General features: G+C 44.8%; 1 protein-coding gene across 2 annotated transcripts in view; it reads right to left on the bottom strand.

The window, feature by feature from the left end:
- Window positions 1–2,683: 2,683 nt before the first annotated feature.
- Window positions 2,684–22,635, bottom strand: part of TGFBRAP1 (transforming growth factor beta receptor associated protein 1) — a 103,221-nt gene continuing 83,269 nt past the window's right edge. For both annotated transcript variants that reach the window (XM_063953415.1, XM_063953414.1), the window contains exons 8-12: window positions 22,126–22,269; window positions 20,371–20,517; window positions 9,681–9,840; window positions 8,790–9,223; window positions 2,684–3,961 (exon numbers count right to left, since the gene is read on the bottom strand). In XM_063953415.1, coding sequence (XP_063809485.1) covers window positions 3,773–3,961; window positions 8,790–9,223; window positions 9,681–9,840; window positions 20,371–20,517; window positions 22,126–22,269 — 1,074 coding nt within the window. In that variant the 3' untranslated portion in view covers window positions 2,684–3,772. The remainder of the gene's footprint in view (window positions 3,962–8,789; window positions 9,224–9,680; window positions 9,841–20,370; window positions 20,518–22,125; window positions 22,270–22,635) is intronic.

Genomic DNA, 22,635 nt, shown 5'->3' with positions numbered 1-22,635 from the left:
TAACTCTAAACCTCCCCCCTTAGTTTCTAACCCTATCTTCCCCTGCTACACTTATGGTCATGATGCCGGATGTTGGGATTCCGGCAGCCGGCATCTTATCCACATCCCATGTTTAATGTGCACCTGTCAAATCGCTGGGCACAGCTTCATGACAAATATACACAAGGGTCCTTTTTTCAGGGAATTAAGAGGCTGCATTCTCTGGAATAGTCCTGCAGCCTGCACTATGTGTACATGACATGGGCTCCAGCTTTTGCCTTTCTGTTCCACGGGAGGTTTCTGTCCTGCCTGAGCTCGACTTAGGACACCTGCGTTACGGTTTGACAGGTGTACCGCCCCTAGATGTTTTTATGAACTATAACAGGCTTGGCCAACCCATGGCTCTCCAGCTGTTGTGAAACTACACATCCCAACCAAAGCACAGCTTTAGCAATCCATAACAACAAAACTGTGGAAGGGCATGCTAAGACTTGTAGTTTTACAACAGCTGGAGACAGGGACGTAACTAAAACTTTGTGGAGCCCCAGAGCAACATTCTGAAGGGCCCCCTTCCCATTGCCTCTCTGCAGTGGTTGTTCATTTTATGCCCCATAATATTGCCTTAGTTCATTTATTACAACATGCCGTTATAGCGCCCTAGTTCATTGTATGTCCCATAGTAGTGAGCTAATCATTGTATGCCGCATAGCCGTAAGCTAGTGCATTTTATGTCCTATAGAAGTGCACTAGTTCATTTTATGCCACATAGAAGTGCATTAGTTCACATTATACCACACAGTGCCACCAGTTCATATAATGCCACACTGAACAATATGCCATATTGTAGTTCTGCTAGTACACATTATGCCAAACTGGGGGAAAGGACCAACCAACTCTTACCTGAGGGGAACACTTCCTAATGCAGGCATGATTCCATTCCATTGTGGAGATCTTCTTAATTCAGGCACACTGGCCCTTTCGGGGACAGTCCTAACCTTGGAGATCAATCCCCCCCCGAACAAATACACAGCTTTACAAAGGCTGTAAACAAGGAGAAGCCAAGTATCTGACAGTGCTGGGCTTACTGATTAGCTCATCTGTGTCTGTGAGCATGAAACAGGATTGTGAGAGATGGATCATATCAGTGTGGAGCTTTACTGAGAGAGAGAAACATTGATTACCACTTAGGAGTCCCCTTTTTCATGCCAATTGTCCAAACCCAATTTCTTAGCAGGCAATTTCAAGAACTTGGTAGACAACTGTATGAGCAGGGTCCAGAGCCCGCTAAGCCTCTTGGCTCCCACAGCAATGGCACCCTTGCACACATTACCCACAGCTGGAGAGCCACAGATTGGTCAGGCCTGGACTAGAACAATAGCAGAGATGCACTGTACTAACAACTGTTATTACTTCAGCAAGCAGCTGTAAAAGATGAAGTAAGGATCCCACCGGTAAGTATTACAGTTAGGGTTAGGCACTGGAGGAGGGTTAGGGTTAGAACACTCACTGGGACCAGTTGAAATTCTGACCATCAGGCTCCTGACCACCGGCATTTCATAGCCAACCCTGTTAAAGACATTAATCATAGGTCTGCCTAGTCTGGACGAAGTCGATCAAACCAGACATCTAGCTGATCCAGGATACAGCATACTTCTTCTTTCATCAATGAAATAAGACTGCAAATAGGTATATGAGCCTACATCAACAATACATTTCTACATCTCTAATAAATAAAATATGTGCTACCTGAACACTAATGTACTTTATTTTCCTTACAGATGTTAAATGTGCAAACTTGAAAACTGGATAAAACATTTAAAAAGTGTATCTGTTGCCAACTTACAATATAAGCCAATCAATTAGCTAGAAACATTTGTAATGTAGGCGCTTGATTGGTAAGCTGCAATAAGCAGCTCTTAGAATGTCCACTTCCGCAGTGTGCAGACTACAGGCACATTACTTCATTTTGCAGAACGAAAGTTTACAAAGATACATTTCTATCTGCTGGCCACTCTTCTGGAATGGTACAATGACTATATGAACCAATGGGTTTTTATCTTCACGTACTATTACTCGCTAAAAATTCATGAGTCTATCTAGTGGGCAAATGCTGAGATAATATAAGTGAAATAAACGGAGGACTTTATGTATACAGTATATGATATACTATGTACACATGCAGCATGGACCTCAAAATCCTCCAGAGTGCAATAACATAGATCATTATAACAGTACAATGTCTGTACACTAGCAAATTAATAATGAGATACTAGTTTGGAAAATAGCAGAAATGTCTATTATGAATGAATAGTATAATTACAACATGCATACATGGGTTGAACAGCACAGCTAAATATTAAGCACTTCCTAAATCCACACATCCAAATTTTCCACCATGCAAACAGCATTTTATCAACGTGCAAATGTGTCATAACCAACCATATTCTATTATTACCAGATAAACCTATGGAAACGATTTGTGGTGCTAGCAGTCCTTAATAAATGATGACCATACTGCTTCAATATACACAGCAATATCCTCCTTTTCATGGACTGTGTAGTGTCTAGCATCAATCAGTGTGCAAAACAGATTAGCTGACACTTTCAAGTACAGTAAATTGTAGTCCCAGTCAAAAAAGAACCACTCACCAAATGCATCTCAAAAGAAGGCATTTCGGAAAATATGTATAAAATCATAACATGCTTTTCCTTACCGGTTCTGGACAGAGATCCCACTTTTATTAGATGTAAAACATTTACAATACATCAGTATATGAAACTACTATTACTCTAAATATTCAGGAGAAACAATATCTTAATTGTAGTGGCTGTATATAAGGAAAATGATGGAAATTATTTAGTAAGGATGATGTGCGTAGTGGATATTTGTATATTTGGTTTTTAATGGTAAACCCTTTGGACCTATTGCTCCGCAAAGCCTTTAAGGTACTTGATAACTAACACTTTGTTACATCTTTAATTTCTAGATAATGTCACATAATGGATTTCGGCAATAAATGGTATACTAGAGGCAACAAGACTTGGTGCCCGCCAAGTTATTTTATGCAGTTTAAATGTAGCAGAATACAGAAACAGTGAGAAAGCAGTGTATAAAAGGGAATCCCACCAATGATATTAAATCATCTTATACTGAAATAGCCTTTAAAATGTTGACTTGATTACAGCTCTGATGGGTGATAAGAAAAGAGGTGATATGACATGTATTTGAAAGACTTCTTGGCCTTACAAAATAACCATCTAATACACAATTCATTCCCCAGCCCCCTATAACATGACTGGAATGCTCTGCAAGATCATGGTTTCATCACTTGGGAGTTTAGTGGTATAATGTACAATACATGAAATATCCACAATTGACTATGCCAACAGATCACATACTATCGCGATGACTGCAGCCATGTTTGTTTATCACTAATATTTTTCTGAAACATGAATAAGTCCATTGTGTACATGTATCCTTTATATTGCCCCATCACAGTATATGCAAAATATTTTCAGTGCAAATATCTTTAAAAAATGCAAAAAAAAGCTCCATTCAAACTATTAAGTTTTATCTGATAGTTAAGAAGATGTTCATCATCGTTTAAGGGACTGTATTCTTCATTACTTTATCATTGCCTGAGAAGTTCTGCACAGTCAGATCACTTCTGAGCAAACACATCTGCTAAGAAGTGTACTGTCTTCGCATCACACCGCACAAGAGCTTCCCAATCCTTATCCTTGGACATTTTAAAGACAGATGTTAATACAGGCATCTCTGGCTGTGTTTTTTTCAAGTTCGTTTGCTCGAGTTCGGCACATGACTGTCGATGCTGCTGTTGACATGCTGTTTTGCAGCACAGTGGGTATGGACAATGTGGCCACTGGAGTGTCTGACAAAGGCTGGTTCTTGGAATGGCTTCCGGCACGCATGGCATAGTTTCTTTTCTGAGAGCACTACTGGCTTTTCCCTCATATTCAACTGAAAAATAGTAACATGCATCAGTGGTGTAAACTCTGCCCAAAATAACATCTAATGCAGGATCATATCGTTTATAACTTGCTTTGCCTTATGAGATTATAAAAATAAAAAAAAGCAAAAGATACCACAGATCTTACAGAGACTGTTGTTCACCCTACGACAGCCATATTTATAAGGCAACAGAAAAGCAGGTTATTTGCTTTTTGCAGCTAGTACTTTACAGCGACATGTTTCGATGCAATAACCGTTTAATACACATCCTCAGAGCCTATATCCAGTTCTGAATAATGCCTATTACAACTTGCCAATTACACTAGGAAGTTTTCATGCTCCTTTTTTTATTTTTTATTTGCTCAAACGTTAAATGCATTTTTATATTTTCATCTTGAGGTTCATAAAATCTAATTTTCTACCTTAAGACATTACCGTACTAATCACAATTCATACGCACAAAAACACACTTTGATATGATTTCCTTATTAAACATTTCCTAGCAGTCTTTTCTACTCTTTGGGATAACTTTAATAGCCTGCGAGAAGCCAGAAGAGCGGAATTTGTCTGGACAGATTTTAAAGCAGCAATCATTTAAATGGCAAATCCAACTTATGCAGTGTAACAATCTGGCTAGACTCGCACAAAATCCCGCACTAGAAGTATGTATGATTTCGAACCGCCTCACCAATTGCTCTTCAGGATTTAAATTTGTTCAAATATACAATTTAATAGAACAAATAGATTTTTCAAAATTGAATATAATTATCATAATGATTTATTTAGTAAAAAAACACAATACTGTATTTATAGCAGCACTTTGTGATTGTGTTAATGAGAGATCCTGTGATATTATAGTAGCCACATCTGGGCCAATGCTGGGTCGGATTGAGAGCTGGAGAATATGGAGGTCAAGTCAACACCTTGAACACTTTGTCATGTTCCTTAAACCATTCCTGAACAATTTTTGCAGGGTGTGGCAGGGTGCATTAACCTTCTTAATGAGGCCACTGGTATCAGAGAATACAATTGCTATGAAGGGGTGCACTTAGCATGCAATAATGTTTAGGTAGGTGGTGTGTGTCAAAGTAACAGCCAAATGAATGCAAGGATTCTAGGTTATCCAGCAGAACATTTACCAGAGCATCACGCTGCCCTCCGCCAGCTTGCCTTCTTCTCATAGTGCATCCTGGTGCCAGCACTTCCCCAGGTGAATGACAGTCAGCTGCCCACATGATCCAAAATAACACATGATTCATCAGACCAGGCCACCTGCTTTTATTGCACCATGGTCCAGTTCTGACAAATCGCCAGCATTAATGTTTTCAGCAACTTGTGCTACAGTAACTGTGGGATCAGGCCAGATGTGCTAGCCTTAGATCCCCACAAGCATCAACGTTTCCGATACCCTTGTTTGTGACCTGGCTGATATCATTATTATTTATTTATCAGTTATTTATATAGCACACACATATTCCGCAGCGCTTTACAGAGAATACTGTATTTGGCCATTCACACCAGTGGAGCTTACAATCTATATTCCCTACTACATATACATATTCACGCTACGGTTAATTTGTAGGAAGCCAATTAACCTACCAGTATATTTTTGGATTGTGGGAGGAAACTGGAGTACCCCGGAGGAAACCCACGCAAGTACAGGGAGAATATACAAACGCCACACAGTTAGGGCCATGGTGGGAATTGAACCCATGACCTCAGTGCTGTGAGGCAGTAATGCTAACCCTTACACTGTCTGTGCTGCCTATCATGTGTAAATTACAGCAAATTTAGTTAGATACATATTGCCCATAGGCTCTTCATAGTTTTTAGTTATTAACTCATTTGTTACTGTGTTTCCCAAAATTATGATTTACTCCCATGTGCAGGACCAGCAACTGTAATGAACAGCTTAGCTGAGGCTGCATTGCTGTAGCTGAACTGAACATTGGTTATATGCCTCATTCACAGTTTTGCTAAAGTTAGAACAGCACAATATCTGTGCTTTATATTACTAGTACTGCTCATACAGTCACTATTACTGCCCCTGTAGTGCTTCAATGTATCAGGATATTCTTATCTCTTACGCTCTGCTCATACATCGGTTGTTCCTTTTAAGTACACCATTGTTTTGTAAAACAATAGGACTGTGCAATTATTAATACACAGAACCTGCTATACATAGAACGGACCCCATCCAATTAACCACAGACTAACCAACAGAGCACTGTATGCGACTCTCAAGGATGAGGTCAAACAGAGGATATTACTACTTCTTTCACTGGGTGGCCAAATGAATCACACCGAGGATGGTTAGCCAATTGCCCAGTGGTCATCTCCTATATATTACTCTGTGACTGTGTGGCTAACACTGGGTGGAGTCACAGCAATGGGCGGAGAGAGAGCCATACAGTCACAGCAGCTGCAGGGAGCTACACCATGCCCTGTGCCAGCAGCAGACTGAGGAACAAGGTGCCCAGTGACACTACCAACCTACAGTATAGGGAGGTGACCATGCCTAGCCAGAGCAGCAGCGGCCACTGACAGCATCTGCAGGGAGGGGAACACAGAGGATACAGAGGGTAGTTGCTGGCAGCAGGTGGCCGCCCGCAGATCCTCTCCTGGGTAGATACCGTGGCTGGCGGATCACACCTCAGGCCAAGGGACGCTAGGTCATGCACCACTATATGAGCACCTGCCGCAGACAGACATGGAGGTGCCATGCTGGGCGGCAAGGACGGAACTCTCACCAATGACCATTGCTGTTGCGCCGGAGCTCCCTCCGTCTGCAGACTTAGCCCGGGATGTACTAACCTCTTCCGCTGCGGAAAAACCCCTCTCTGCATCTCACTGGCTGGCGCAGCCCTTCGCTGACAGTCCCTGTAGTTTACGCATCTCACCGCCGTGGACACTTTAATCTCTGCGTTGTCTCTTGCGCATGCGCATATCATACAGTCTTCCGTCATGCGCTCACAGGACTGTGGGATGCCAGAAGGAGGAAGTCTGGGTTATATGAGCATGCGCAAGAGACAACACACAGATCAGAGTGGCCGCGGCGTGGTGGAGGCGCAATGGGAGATAAGAAAACTACAGGGACTGGGAGCGAGGGACAGCGCCGGTCAGTAAGGGACGCAGAATGGGGTCTTTCCACAGTAGAGCAGGTTAGTGTATCCCGCCCTAGGGACGCCCGACTCATACAGTCACATATCTGGCCAATTATACTTTTTGGAGGACTCTCAAACACTGAAGCACCTAATATCCTCAGATCATACTATTTGTCTCTCCACAGTCTGCTGCGCCTATTACCCGTCGACAGCAGCACAACAGCCCCCCCACCACTCTCAACACTGACCCACACATCACTCACCCACACGCCCTCTACCCCCATCCATGGCACCCTCGCACCCGCACTTCACACAGCCACAACACCCTGACACCTGCCCCTCCCCCAATCACCCCACCCTCTTCTCCCACACCCACAGCACCACTCCTCCTGTCCTCCTGCCCCTCCCACAACACAAACATTCACGCTGCCTACCCCAACCCCATCCAACCACCCACCCGCAACGCCTCCTACCGCTCCCGCCACACCAACGCAACCAACCCTCACAACTCCTCCGGACCCCCTACCTCACCTGCCGCAACAGCGCACCCACCAATTCAACACCCGCTGCGCCTCACAAGCCCCTCCACCAACCAAGGGAGCACCATACCTGCACCCCCCCCCCCCCCCCCCCCCCCGGAAACTCCACCACTCCCATGCACCTCAGGCCAAACTTCCACATCAGCCTCCCCCCCTCCCCCGCCCTGCACACATCATCTCTCAATACCCTCCCTCAACCACCCAACCACTCCATGTGGCCCTGACCCACCCATGGTACCTCCGGTCACCCTCCCCCATCCCCATGTCCACCGCACCCGCAAATCCCCCAAGCACAACACCTCCCCCATCCCTCAGGCCGCAGCATATACAGAAACCCTCCCCCATCCGCGGTCTAACCCACACCAGGCCATCCACCACCCCTATCACATCCGGAAACCCCTCCCCCCTCCACGTACTGCTCGCACCCGCCACTCCACCAAGCACAGTACCTCCGGCACCCTACATTCTGTACATCGTGGCCTGCAGGAGCTGTTCACCCGCTTGCAAGGGCCTACCATTAGAAGGCCTTTCGTAGTCCAATATTTAACCAATCACAATATCAGGAATGCAGGTAATACGCCATATAATACAACTATTAAACACCACAAAGTCGTGCGGGGGTTAAGGGAGTGTAGCCCCTTACGACGGTGTGAAGAGCGCCAGTACATGCGCCACGGTTGCTCTGTGCACGCACAAAGGTCCTTAACCACTGGCAGTGAGGATTTCTGACAGCCAGGGATGATTTACGGACGGTTATAGGGAGTGGCGGCAAAAACAAAGGTGTGTCACAACTGTTTTCAGGGAGTGTCTCAGGCTGCGACTGTGATCCCATTGACAGATAAAATGACACCAACGTTTTAGTTGTGCGCCCATTCTAATTGACCATAGACTCACTGATGACCATAGACTCACTGAAGGACTTGATGTTTGCAAGATCTGTGCCCGATGCTGCTTATGTGTATGCAGTTGTGGGCAGCTGCGATGGCTCCAGTGGGCGTCTCAGTACAAGTCCTGGCGGCTGTTATATTAGCATATTTTCGCACATCCACAGCTAGAAAAATCACAGCTGCGTTAGCAGTACAGGTACATAAAACTATGAATCAGGCCCTATATGTGCTGTCTAACAGAGCAGTAGTTGTCGAATTAAAATATTTTTTGTTGTATTGATGATAAAGAAAAAGCATTATTACCAACCTTCTCATTCTTGTATATTATATTCTCTGCCCTTGCCAAACCTAGTGCCATCTGGGAAATCCTTAAAGCATGAACATGCTCCCTCATGGCCCCAGCCAAGAATGGAGAAAGAAGCTGCACCGACCAGCTTTCTGGCAACAGGTGTAAAACACTTGATGCATCAAATTCCATAGGGTGGTTATTTAACAAGTCCACTGCGGCCACAGTCAGCGCACTGTCAGGCGTGGATGGCGTGAGGTAGGAGGAGAGAAGGAGCTGGAAGAGTCTCTTGCGATAATGGGCATCTCTGCCCTGGGAGTTCCACACACAATAACTCTCAGCCGCAGCAAAGTCTTTCAAACGATGAACTAAGATTTCCAAGGCCTGCTCGTGCTCTTCCAGCTTCCCATGTAAGATTGCTCGCTCCATGTGCAGATCTGTGTCTTTGATTTTATCTGACGGAGGAAACAATAATTATAAGCAGTTACAAATTAAATAATGAAATATAATGTTCGCTGATAGCTACATGAAACGATCCAGTGATATTTCCGAGTGCAACGTGACTATAGTTCATAATGTGGAACTTGTATTACAATCCTTAGGTTATCTAAACAACATCAATCAACACAGAACGCTTAGAAAAAGCAGAGTCTGGGGGAAATTCAGAGAGATTTGAGATCAATAGACTACTATTATGTGCGAAATAAAAGATACAGTAGGAGACATGCTCCCATTCAAAGATTAAAAATATACACATATTGAAACTAAATGGAGATAACCTTAGAAGACTCATGGAAATGTATGTATATAAGATGAATCAACCCAATAGTGCAACAAGAGACTCCAACGTAAGTAACTCCTGCCTTTGCCATGCTATGGTGTGGTCGTGGTAATGGATTGGTGCACACTCACCTATGAGCAGTAGGACTCCGTACAGATCTGACTGTTGCAGCAAACTCTGAAATTTCTGACGTAGATCTTCCAGCTCAGTCTGGTCTGTAGGGTTCACCGATTTGAGGTGTAGGATCTCTTCCAGGTACAGCACAGCCAGGTGGGTATGGTACTTTTCCTTCTGTATACAGGAGGAAATAAAAACTCAAGCAGCCATAGGACACTGAACACAATTGCTGTATAGTTGTTTGCTGGAAGCCCATGGGGTGACTATTGTTATAGGGAAGAATTAGGAGAGGTTCTACATCCCCATTACTGGTGTTATTTACCTTTTAGATTAAACAGTACAACAAAGGCACTTGTTTGGTTTTGGACATTGGGGTATATTTACTAAAATTCGTATTTTCCCGTTTGAGGTCAAAGTTCAATCACGAATGACATCGAAAGTGTAAAGTTGCAACTTTTTGAATTTATTACGACTAATTTACTAAGCTGTCGTATTCTGCATTTTCGGATTTACCGATGTCATTCGTTTTTTTTGGCAGTGTTTTACGTGAGTGACTTGTAAAACACTGCCGACTTTAATACAATGAATCTCGGCCGGATCTGAGAGATCCGTGCTGGGTTTCATCGTGCACCTTTGTAAAAAATGAAATCAGTGTTAAATTAAAAAAAAAAAAAAAATTGCGTGGGGTCCCCCCTCCTAAACCAAACCAGCCTCGGGCTCTTTGAGCCGGTAATGGTTGCAAAAATATGGGGGAAAAAATGTCAGGGGTTCCCCCATATTTAAACAACCAGCACCGGGCTCTGCGCCTGGTCCTGGTTCCAAAAATACGGGGGACAAAAAGCGTAGGGGTCCCCCGTATTTCTGAAACCAGCACCGGGCTCCACTAGCCAGATACATAAAGCCACAGCCGGGGGACACTTTTATCTAGGTCCCGGCGGCCCTGGCATTACATAACCAACTAGTCACTCCTGGCCGGGGTACCCTAGAGGAGTGGGGACCCCTTCAATCAAGGGGTCCCCCCCCTCCAGCCACCCATGGACCAGGGGTGAAGCCCGAGGCTGTCCCCCCCATCCAAGGGCTGCGGATGGGAGGCTGATAGCCTTTTTGACAAAAAATGAATATTGTTTTTAGTAGCAGTACTACAAGTCCCAGCAAGCCTCCCCGCAAGCTGGTACTTGGAGAACCACAAGTACCAGCATGCGGTGGAAAACCGGGCCCGCTGGTACCTGTAGTACTACAACTAAAAAAATACCCCAATAAAAACATAAGACACACACCTTGAAAGTAAAACTTTAATTCATACATCCACACCTCCATATACACATACTTACCTATGTTCACACGAGGGTCGGTCCTCTTCTCCATGTAGAATCCATGGTGTACCTGTTGAAAAAATTATACTCACAAAATCCAGTGTAGAAGGCTCCACTTTTAATCCAGGTGCTTGGCAAAATAACAAAACGGATACCCGACCTCGCACTGAAAGGGGCCCCATGTTTTCACATGGGACCCCCTTCCCCGAATGCCAGAAACCCCCTCTGACTTATGTCTAAGAGGGTTCCATCAGCCAATCAGGGAGCGCCACATTGTGGCACCCTCCTGATTGGCTGTGTACTCCTGTACTGTATGACAGGCAGCACCCGGCAGTGTTACAATGTAGCACCTATGCGCTCCATTGTAACCAATGGTGGGAACTTTGTGGTCAGCGGTGAGGTTACTTTCGGTCAACCGCTGACCACAAAGTTCCCACCATTGGTTATAATGGAGCGCATAGGCGCTACATTGTAACACTGCCGTGTGCTGCCTGTCATATACTACAGGAGCACACAGCCAATCAGGAGGGTGCCACAATGTGGCGCTCCCTGATTGGCTGATGGAACCCTCTTAGACATAAGTCAGAGGGGGTTTCTGGCATTCGGGGAAAGGGGTCCCATGTGAAAACATGGTGCCCCTTTCAGTGCGTGGTCGGGTATCCGTTTTGTTATTTTGCAAAGTACGTGGATTACAAATGGAGAAGAAGAGGAGCCATCTACACTGGATTTTGTGAGTATAATTTTTTCAACAGGTACACCATGGATTCTACATGGAGAAGAGGACCGACCCTCGTGTGAACATAAGTAAGTATGTGTATATGGAGGTGTGGATGTATGTATTAAAGTTTTACTTTCAAGGTGTGTGTCTTCTGTTTTTATTGGGGTATTTTTTTAGCAGTAGTACTACTACTACTACTACAGGTACAAGCGGGCACGGTTTTCCTCCGCATGCTGGTACTTGTGGTTCTCCAAGTACCAGCTTGCGGGGGAGGCTTGCTGGGACTTGTAGTATTGCTACTAAAAACAATATTCATTTTTTGTCAAAAAGGCTATCAGCCTCCCATCCGCAGCCCTTGGATGGGGGGGACAGCCCCGGGCTTCACCCCTGGTCCTTGGGTGGCTGGAGGGGGGGGGGACCCCTTGATTGAAGGGGTCCCCACTCCTCCAGGGTACCCCGGCCAGGGGTGACTAGTTGGTTATGTAATGCCAGGGCCGCAGGGACCTAGATAAAAGTGTCCCCCGGCTGTGGCATTATGTATCTGGCTAGTGGAGCCCGGTGCTGGTTTCAGAAATACGGGGGACCCCTACGCTTTTTGTCCCCCGTATTTTTGGAACCAGGACGAGGCGCAGAGCCCGGTGCTGGTTGTTTAAATATGGGGGAACCCCTATCACTTTCCCCCCCATATTTTTTCAACCAGGGCCGGCTCAAAGAGGCCGAGGCTGGTTTGGCTTAGGAGGGGGGACCCCACGCATTTAAAAAAAAAAAAAAAAAAAAAAAACACACTTCCCCACCCCTTCCCACTGAAAAACATGCACGGATCTCATGGATCCGTGCATGCCTATCCAAAAACGGGAAAAAAAAAACAGGTCTGTTTTTTTTTTTTTAACACTTTTTCACGATTTGTATTTCAGCACGGCAGTGTTTGGCTATTGTCGGCAGTGTTTGTGATTTGCACTTTTTAGTAAATGACCGATTTCTACCAAATTGCAGGCGTATTTGACCGATGGTGTATTGATTTTTTCCTAGGACTTCCAAAATATTACGAATGCCCTCATCACTGCCGAGATTTTTGCTTAGTAAATTCCCGAGATGACACTTTGAAGAAAAAACGTCATCTCGGTCAAAATCGAGACCTTGGTAAATATACCCCATTTTCTTAAAAATTACACACATAACTCACTACGAATGTTTTCATGATTTCAATGAAGGTTTAACACATAGATATGAGGAACACTTTATAAACAACCTGGCGTAAATTGTGATCACCAATAGAAGTGATGTACTGTATAATAAATGTTCACAAAATATATGACACCTACAGCCTAACAACACCTCTTGGATATTAGCAGAATCAGCAATCTATAGAAAGGGGCCTGACCATGACACAAAACATATACCAGAAAAGGGAACTGTCAATCAATTTTACAGATATTGTACTGCTGCTTATCCATGGATCCAATGCACCTCATACATGAGCATAAGCTTGTGCAATCACCATTCTAATCCATCTGCCCAAGGTTTGCTTATTCGCAGGACAGCCACGTTTGTGAAAACCAAGAAAGTACAAAAAGGGTATCTGACCTCCGGATAGAGGCAGTACTCTCCACGTAGATAAGGAGAGCCCGTACCTCATCCAAAGACCGTTCTTTGGAAGACAAACCAGAAGAGATAAAAGCCAGAACCACAATCTATTGGTTAAGATGGAAAGAATATACCACTTTAGGTAGATAACCGGGGCATCATAATTCTTAGCAGCACACCATGTAAAGTAAGAGATCCAGACCCTGTAATAAATCCGTGCAGAAGCCGGTTTGTGGGCATTCAACTTAGTTTGAATAAACGCCTCGGAGAATCCTTTGGCCCTCAGGAGTGAAGCTTCAAGAGCCACGCCATCAAAGCCAGCCTGGCCAGGTCCGGGTAGACACAAGGTCCCTGAACAAGGAGGTCTGGACGTTGAGGAAGCAGAAGAGGACGCTCTATCGATAGACCTTGCAGGTCTGAGAACCAATGCTATCTGGGCCACGCTGGAGCGACTAGAAGTAGTATTCCTCTTTCTTGCTTGAACGTCCGTAGTACCCTGGGCAGGAGTAACACTGGAGGGAACACGTATGGCAGCCGGAAGTTCCATGGAATTGCCAGTGCGTCCACGAACTCTGCTTGAGGATCCTTTGTCCTTGATCCGAAGACCGGAACCTTGTGATTGTGTCGAGACGCCATCAGGTCTACATCTGGTAAGCCACACTTGTCCACTAGGAGTTGAAAGACTTTCGGATGAAGACTCCACTCTCCGGCGTGAACGTCCTGACGACTGAAGAAATCCGCTTCCCAGTTGAGGACTCCGGGAATGTACACTGCCGATATTGCTGGCAGATGGCGTTTCGCCCAATGGATGATTTTTGATACTTCCAGCATTGCCATGTGGCTTTGAATGCCACCTTGATGATTTATGTACGCCCCCGTGGTGGCGTTGTCTGATTGTATTTGAAAAGGCCTGTTCTGTACCAGAGGCAGGGCAAGCATCAACGCATTGAACTCTGCACGCAAATCCAGAATGTTTATTGGGAGGAGAGATTCCTCCCTGGTCCACCGACCCTGGAGAGAGAGTGTTGCTCCAACACCACGCCCCAACCCCACAAACTGGCGTCCGTTGTCAGGAAGACCCAGTTGGAGATCCAGAAGGGATGGCCCCTGCTCATCTGGTGGTCCTGTAGCCACCAGCTCAGTGACAGACGAACCTCCGGAGTCAAGGAGATCATTTGAGACCTGATCCGATGGGGCAGGCCGTCCAACTTGGAAAGGATTAACCTCTGCAGAGGGCGGGAATGAAATTGAGCGTCCTCTACCATGTTGAAAGCAGACACCATGAGGCCTAGTGCTTGCATCGCCAAGTGAATCGACACTCTTGGGCAAGAGAGGAAGTATCTAATCCTGTCATGAAGTTTCCGGACTTTCTCTGGAGACAGAAACAATCTCTGGCTGTGTGTGCCCAGCAGCACCCCCAGGTGCACCATGTTCCGAGCAGGGACCAGCGAGGACTTTTTCCAGTTGATGAGCCACCCGTGGGCTTGTAGGAATTGGACCGTCAGTTCCAGATGACTGAGGAGAACAACTTGGGAGTTCGCCAGGATCAGCAAGTCGTCCACATACGGCAGGATCCTGATTCCCTGATGGTGGAGAAGGGCCGTCATCACGGCCATGACCTTGGTGAAGATCCGAGAGGCTGTTGCCAGTCCAAATGGCAGAGCCTGGAACTGATAATGGAGGTTGTCAATAGCAAACCACAGATATTGTTGATGCAATACGGCAATAGGTATATGCAGGTAAGCATCCTGTATGTCCAGGGATACCATACAGTCGTCGGGTTCCATGGCCAGTACAATAGAGCGCAGAGTTTCCATATGGAATTTGGACACTCTCACAAATTTGTTCAATGCTTTGAGGTAGAGTATATTGGCTTGGAAGGAACCATTTGGCTTCGGAAATAGAAACAGGGTCGAATAATATCCCCTGCCTCTCTGGGACAGAGGTACTGGCACTACCACTCCTGTGTCCAGGAGGGATTGCACAACCAAGTGTAGAGCTTGCGCTTTCAACGGATCTGAAGGGATAACCGTCGAGCAGAACTGGCGAGGGGGACGTCTCTTGAAAGAGATTGCGTACCCGCGAGAGACAACTTCCGGCACCCAGGCGTCCGAAGTGGTCTTTAACCAGGCCTGGGTGAACTGCAGAAGTCAGCCTCCCACCCTGGGGTCCCCCAGTGGGAGGCCCGCCCTGCCATGAATCATGCTTGTCTTGTTTGAAAGCAGGCTGATGGGCAGCCCAGGATTGTTTAGGTTTGGATTTAGTGGATTAGGAAGTACGAGCCTGTCTCGGGTACGCCTGACCCTTTGTCTTCCCTGGAGGTCGAAAGGAACGAGAAGTGGTACTCTTTGCCTTCGGTGCAGAAGGATTAGTATTTGGGAAGAACGCAGTCTTAGCAGTTGCCAAGTCAGTCACAATCTTATTCAGATGCTCCCCCAAAAAGGATGTCTCCCTTTAAGGGGAGCACCTCCAAGGTCTTCTTGGAGTTTAGGTCCACCTTCCAGTACCTCAACCGCAGAATACGGCGAGCCAGTATAGACAAAGTAGACGCCCTGGCTGCCATTACACCTGCCTCAGAGGCCACCTCCTGAATGTAGTTGGAGGCTGTGGTAATATGAGACAGATATTGTCTGGCAGTGTCAAAAAATATGCTGAGGCAGCTCATCCTCAATTGCCTGAACCCATGCTTCAATGCCTTTCGCGGCCCAGGAGGCTGCTATAGTGGGGTCTATGTACAGCACCGGTAAGAGAGTAAATAGACTTCAGGCAACCCTCCACACGCTTATCCATCGGTTCCTTCAGTGAGGTGACAGTGGTGACAAGCAGAGTAGATGATACCACAAGACGTGCGACATGAGAGTCCAACGGCGTTGGAGTTTCCCACTTGTTACTCAACTCCGCAGGGATAGGATAACGAGCTAGCATCTTTTTAGACATGGAAAATTTCTTTCCTGGAGATGACCAGGATTCCTGACGTATGTCAATTAAATGGTCAGAATGTGGTAAGACTACTTTAGTAACCTTCTGACGTTTGAACTTATCAGGTTTCCTAGACGCAGTAGTGGGATCGATCTCATCATCAATTTGGAGAATCAGCTTAATAGCCTCCACTAGGTCAGGAACATCAACCTGGGTTGTAGATTCCTCATCAGAAGCGACTGTATCAGTGTGACAAATCAGTATATTCCCCCATCCTCATGAGAAGAATTATCCTAAATATTAGTGGATTGTAAGGAAGAAATGGCCCGCTTAGATGACCCCTTGACCCCAGAGGGACATGGGGTAGACTTTTGTCTAATCAAAGATTGATTTCATTGATGTAACTGGGTAGACAGAGTGTCCGCCCAGGGCGGATTAACTACAGGGACAATATGTGGCTGCAATGGCACAGGAGGTCCCACCGGGGGCGCAAGACGTGTCACAAGCGTATTCAGCATACTTGAAAACGCTGCCCAAGGTGATTCCTGATTGGCCCACAGATGCCGCAGGCTGACTGGGAGATGTATGGCACCCAGTGCCTGAACCATCAACTAAAACTTCCCCCTCAGGTAAATCCTTGTTGCCAGCACTGCATGATGCAGAAGCATCCATGGATTTCCCGCCCTGTGTGGCAGACATTATAGGGAATGTAGCCTTAGAACAGTACAATAAAGCCAGACAAACACAATGGGGGATATTCAATTGTTTGAAAAGTCAGTTGGGTGTCTGTTTTTTCCTATCTAATAGACAGGAAAAAACAGACACCCAACCGACTTTTCAGACATTTGAATTCCCCCCCAATACCTGCAAATAACCCCCTTATTTATGTGACAGTAAATACAGGGCACAAACAGAGGATTAAAGTGGTATGAGGTGACTGAAATACACAGTATAAAACCACAAACAGTATTTACTGTGTACGTATATACTGTGTAGCAATAATATTATATATATATATATATATATATATATATATATATATATATATATATACACACACATATACATACATATATATATATATATATATATATATATATATATACATATATATATATATATATATATATATATACACACACACATACATACATACATACATACATACACACACACACACACACACACACACAACCACACACACACACAAAGTGGGGCAAAACAGTATTTGGACAGCCACCGATTGTGCAAGTTGGCCCACTTAAGAAGATGAGAGAGGTCTGTAATTTCCATCATAGGTACACTTCAACTGTGAGAGACGGAATATGAAAAAAAACAAAAAACTAGGAAATCAGATTGTATGATTTTTACGCATTTTATTTGTATATTCTTGCGGAAAATAAATATTTGTACAATCAAAAAGTTTAACTCAATACTTTGTAATATAACCTCGGTTGGCAATTACAGAGGTCAAACGTTTCCTGTAGTTCTTAACCAGGTTTGCACACACTGTAGCAGGTATTTTGGCACACTCTTCCATGCAGAGCTTCTCTAGATCTGTCATGTTTTGGGGCTGTCGCCGGGCAACACGGACTTTCAACTCCCTCCACAGATTTTCTATTGGGTTGAGGTCTGGAGACTGGCTAGGCCACTCCAGGACCTTGAAATGCTTCTTACGGAGCCCGGGCGGTGTGTTTTTGCCCAAAATCTCACGATACATGGCCCCATTCATCCTCTCCTTAATACGGATCAGTCGTCCTGTACCCTTTGCAGAAAAGCAGCCCCAAAACATGATGTTTCCACCCCCATGCTTCACAGTGGTTATGGTGTTCTTGGGATGCCATTCATCATTCTTCTCCCTCCAAACACGGCGAGTGGAGTTTATACCAAAAAGTTTGATTTTGCTCTCATCTGACCACATTACATTCTCCCAATTCTCCTCTGGATCATCCAGATGGGCACTGGAAAACTTTAGACGGGCCTGGACATGTGCTGGCTTAAGCAGGGGGACCTTTCGGGCGCTGCAGGATTTCAATCCATGACGACGTAGTGTTACTAATGGTAACCTTTGTGACTGTGGTCACAGCTCTCTTGAGGTCATTGACCAGGTCCCCCCGTGTAGTTCTGGGCTGATTCCTCACTGTTCTCAAGATTATTGATACCCCACGAGGTGAGATCTTGCATGGAGCCCCAGGTCGAGGGAGATTGTCAGTGATCTTGTATTTCTTCCATTTTTTTATAATTGCGCCAAAAGTTGATCTCTTCTCACCAAGCTGCTTGCCTATTGTCAAGTAGCTCATCCCAGCCTTGTGCAGCTCTACAATTTTGTCCCTGATGTCCTTAGACAGCTCTCTGGTCTTGGCCATGGTGGAGAGGCAGCAGTCTGACTGTTTGAGGGTGTGGACAGGTGTCTTTTATACAGATAATCAGTTCAAACAGGTGCCATTAATACAGGCAACGAGTGGAGGATAGAAGAGCTTCTTAAAGAAGTAGTAACAGGTCTGTGAGAGCCAGAAATCTTGCTGCTTGGTAGGTGTCCAAATATTTATTTTCCACAAGAATATACAAGTAAATTGTAAAAATCATACAATGTGATTTCCTGCTTTTTTTCGTCAGATTCTGTCTCTCACAGTTGAAAGTGTACATATGATGGAAATTACAGACCTCTCATCTTTTTAAGTGGGTCAACTTGCACAATCGGTGGCTGTCCAAATACTTTTTTGCCCCACTGTATATATAAATGAGACCCTGATGCACCTAGCCCCCCAGGGTACAGAATATAGTGAGAGCAAGAAGTGTGATACACGAGAATGAAATCCACACAGCAGCTACAAGCACACTCAGTCACAGGTACAATGCAGAAGTTATTACAGATAAACAATAAAACTGCACTGGAGTAGTAAAATTACATATAGATATGTATGTATATAGATATAAAAACGCACAGTAGATACTGGATGTATATCACAGAATACTTGTATTAAATATTCAGGTAGCTGTACACTTGTTCTTAACTAACACTGTCTAAAATGACATGTAGAATACTTAAGTGCCTGTAAATGCACAGCGCTGATGAAACAGGCGGCTTTACAGAGGAGACAGTGCCCTGTAGTCCCGGAGATCAGCCCAGCTACTTGTGGAAAGATGGCTCCAAAATCTCTGTCAGGGAGTGAGGGAGAGTGAAAGGCAGCTCCAGGGCGGGAACACCAGCAGTAGATGGAGCCCGGAGCTGGGGGAGGGGCTACAGGTCAGCGCCTTATCCCCTATGCTAGGCCTCACCACTGGGTACCGTGGAGCCTATGTAAAACGGATTTTAGTAAATCCAACCTGTGCTCCCTGTCCGGGTGGATATAGTGGGGTCCCTGTGCAGTACAGTGTCCACGCCAGCAGCCACGCAATCCAGGAGAGCGTCAGCGGTGGTGTGCCTGAAGACCGGTGCGCTTCCGCTGCAAGTACCCGGGAACCCGGCTGCGGGAGTATGCAGCGCTGCTGGGGAGGTGATGGAGCCACAGCACAGATTGTCAGAATGACAAACAGTGCTGTGGCCCTTGAAGTCTTCTTAAAAAGCTCTTTTCAGGGCTGCCTAGCGCAGCCCGACCTGTTAGTGACCTGCTCTGCAGGCATCAACTTACAAACTGAGCTCCAGTGCCCGGACGCGGGGCAATAGAGGAGGCGGTGCAGTGCATCCTGGGAACAGTCAAAGCTTTAGCCTGTTGGTGCCTCGGATCAAGATCCAACTCTACAGTCCGATGTATTCCCTGTGGAATCCTAGTGTATCCCGCTGTAGAAATATAGAGTATTTTGGTGTGATCTGCGCTACCTTTTGGATTTTATGTAAATGGGGAGGGGGCGGTTAAATCGACAGTGGGAGTTTTTGGAGGCAGAACGTTCAGAGCAAGTGGGTGCTGATATTTTATCACTGTGAGGCTTTACTTCCTCACTGGTTGGATTAAGCTGTATTTGAGTATAACCAAAGTGCAAAGAGACAGACTAGCTGTGCGCCTTGCTTATATCAAAATAAAGCCAATCTAAAAGTGCTTACTGGAACGTATATGAAAAAGAAATATTTAATGTAGGATTTTTCCATAGTACACAAAGAAAACTGCCAAATTATAGAGTTATATATTACATTATATATCTTCCATAATATTAATTTCATGGGGCCATTACCTGTATTCTCTTTTCCATTACTAAATGTTCCAGGTAGGAAAGTAAAGCCTTTCGGTACTTGCAGAGATAACCGACAATCTCATCTGGACAGAAGCCATTTTGGAGGTGTTCTTCTGAAGTTCGCTTGGTAAAAATCTGAACCCCAATCTGCAAAATTGCATAGGACAATATTTTGATAGGAATTGCATGAAATCTTAAAAGTATCAGCTACAATGGGAAAAGAGAAAGCGGTGTAAAATATTGACAAAATAAAAATGCAAAATCATTTAATGCACAGTCTGTACATATTATCCATCATACTACTAGCCGCTATATCCTCTATGTCATGTCACTAACATTATGCTGTAAATACTGTGCACGATATGGGAAAAATTTATAAATCTAAGTGTGCACCAGCCCTCAGAAAATATTGGTGCACTACACAAGGATCACAAACTACTAAAACAGAAAAAAAGAAGAAGACACAATGCATTTATTTATAACATTACAGATAAAAAAAGCCATTATGTTAATGACAATTTGGATATGAATACACTAATCTTTTTTTTTTAAATTAGCTAGAACACATTTGTGACCTTTTTGCGTATTGTAAAATAAAAATAAAATAAAAAGCCACTACAAATGCGGAAATCAATAATTCCACAAATAATGATAATGCAATGTTCATATTGCAAATACATAACATCAAAATAGACAAAATTATATTAATCATCTTTCTATAACACTTCTTTTAACCTTTTTTATTTTTTACTGTTTAGAAGAGCCCCTGGGATGAGTAACATTACTGACAACTAATGCCCTACCCTTACTGAGCTTCTGCAATTCCAACCACTAAACACTTACTTTACATAGCACAGTTATACCCCTTTCACATCGCACAAATAACCCTGTATCGACACGGCATATTGCCGTGTCGAAACGAGTCATTGTGTAATGTGAAAGCACCTTTGCCAAATTAGCGGGTCGCCTGACCCGGTAATTCAACCCGGTTAAAAAGAAGGGTTATTACCGGGTTGAATACCGGGTCAGGTGCAGTGTGAATGGGAGCCGTTTCGATGTGACACGGCTCCCATTCACAGCATAGGGAGAGGCGGCGCAGGAGATGAGCTTATCTCCCAGCGCCGCCTCCACCCCTGCCCCTGCTGCGTCCCCCGCTGCTATGGTAACCGACCCGGTATATTGCCGGGTCGGAAAGCCAGCAGAGTAGAGCAAATGCCGGATCCCACCCGGTAAGGACACGTTTCTCTTACCGGGTGGGATCCGGCATTTGCGATCTGAAAGCGGCATTAGGGGAGTATTCAATTAGTGTCGGATCCTCTCCAACATTGAGGATCCGACACTTCAGTATTCTATTGCGGGCCGTTTCCGCCAGTTTCCCCTCTGATTTCGACCATTAATTTTCACCCTTTCTTATGGGCGAAAACAAACCAGAATAACAGATGGATGAGCAGAGATTCCGCTCAACCATGTGTTTTTCGACATTTCGGAATTTTCAACAGGGCGGAATACCAGCAGTTCAATAGAATACTGAAGTGTTGAAAAGTGATGATTTTTGGCGGAAAGTGCCGTCTTTCCGCCCTGTCGAAAATTCCGACACTAATTGAATACTCCCCTTAAAATTACAAGTGAAGTGAGAAGTAGTGGAGCAGTGGTCTGACCATTATGTGCAGACCACAAATGTAACATAAGAATTACCAACTTCTATATCCTTCACAAATACTGACAGAGCCTTGACCCAAGCGGAGAACCACAAACCTGCTCACTTTTCTGCAAAACCCAGTCTGCATAATGCCACACCAGCTGCTGGTCATCGGAGAAAGTCAGGAAGTCCACTACATACTCAAACAGGTCTGCCCGTGTTTTGTCTTCCAGTTCACCATTCACAATTCTTACCCAGGTCTGTAAAAAAGAAAAAAATTCAAAGCTATTTCTAGCGCAAGCAATTTCATGCAGAGTTTTATGTACCTTAACTTCACCATAGATCTATATAGTTAGTGCTTATTGAAACAAGAAGGTGCCTTATTGTCAAACCACAAAAGAATGACACTAATCATTGTATATTATAGTTTGTGGCTGTGCTGACCTCCCCCTTACCAGTCGTATGTGCTGCTGAACATTAAATGTCTGGAGCTGCTCACTATAAGGTTTAAATTGAGGACTCTTTTGATCTGCACAACGCAACAATATAAACAGTGATTGACCGTTTTTAAATGTTTAAATAAAATAGATTTAAACTCATCCCTGTGGTCCAGTATGTATCGAGGC

The sequence above is a fragment of the Pseudophryne corroboree genome, chromosome 2 (genome assembly GCF_028390025.1).
Source record: "Pseudophryne corroboree isolate aPseCor3 chromosome 2, aPseCor3.hap2, whole genome shotgun sequence".
Taxonomy (NCBI): Eukaryota; Metazoa; Chordata; class Amphibia; order Anura; family Myobatrachidae; genus Pseudophryne; species Pseudophryne corroboree.
The sequence above is the reverse complement of the archived record's forward strand: the minus strand, read 5'-3'. Positions and strand labels throughout refer to the sequence as shown.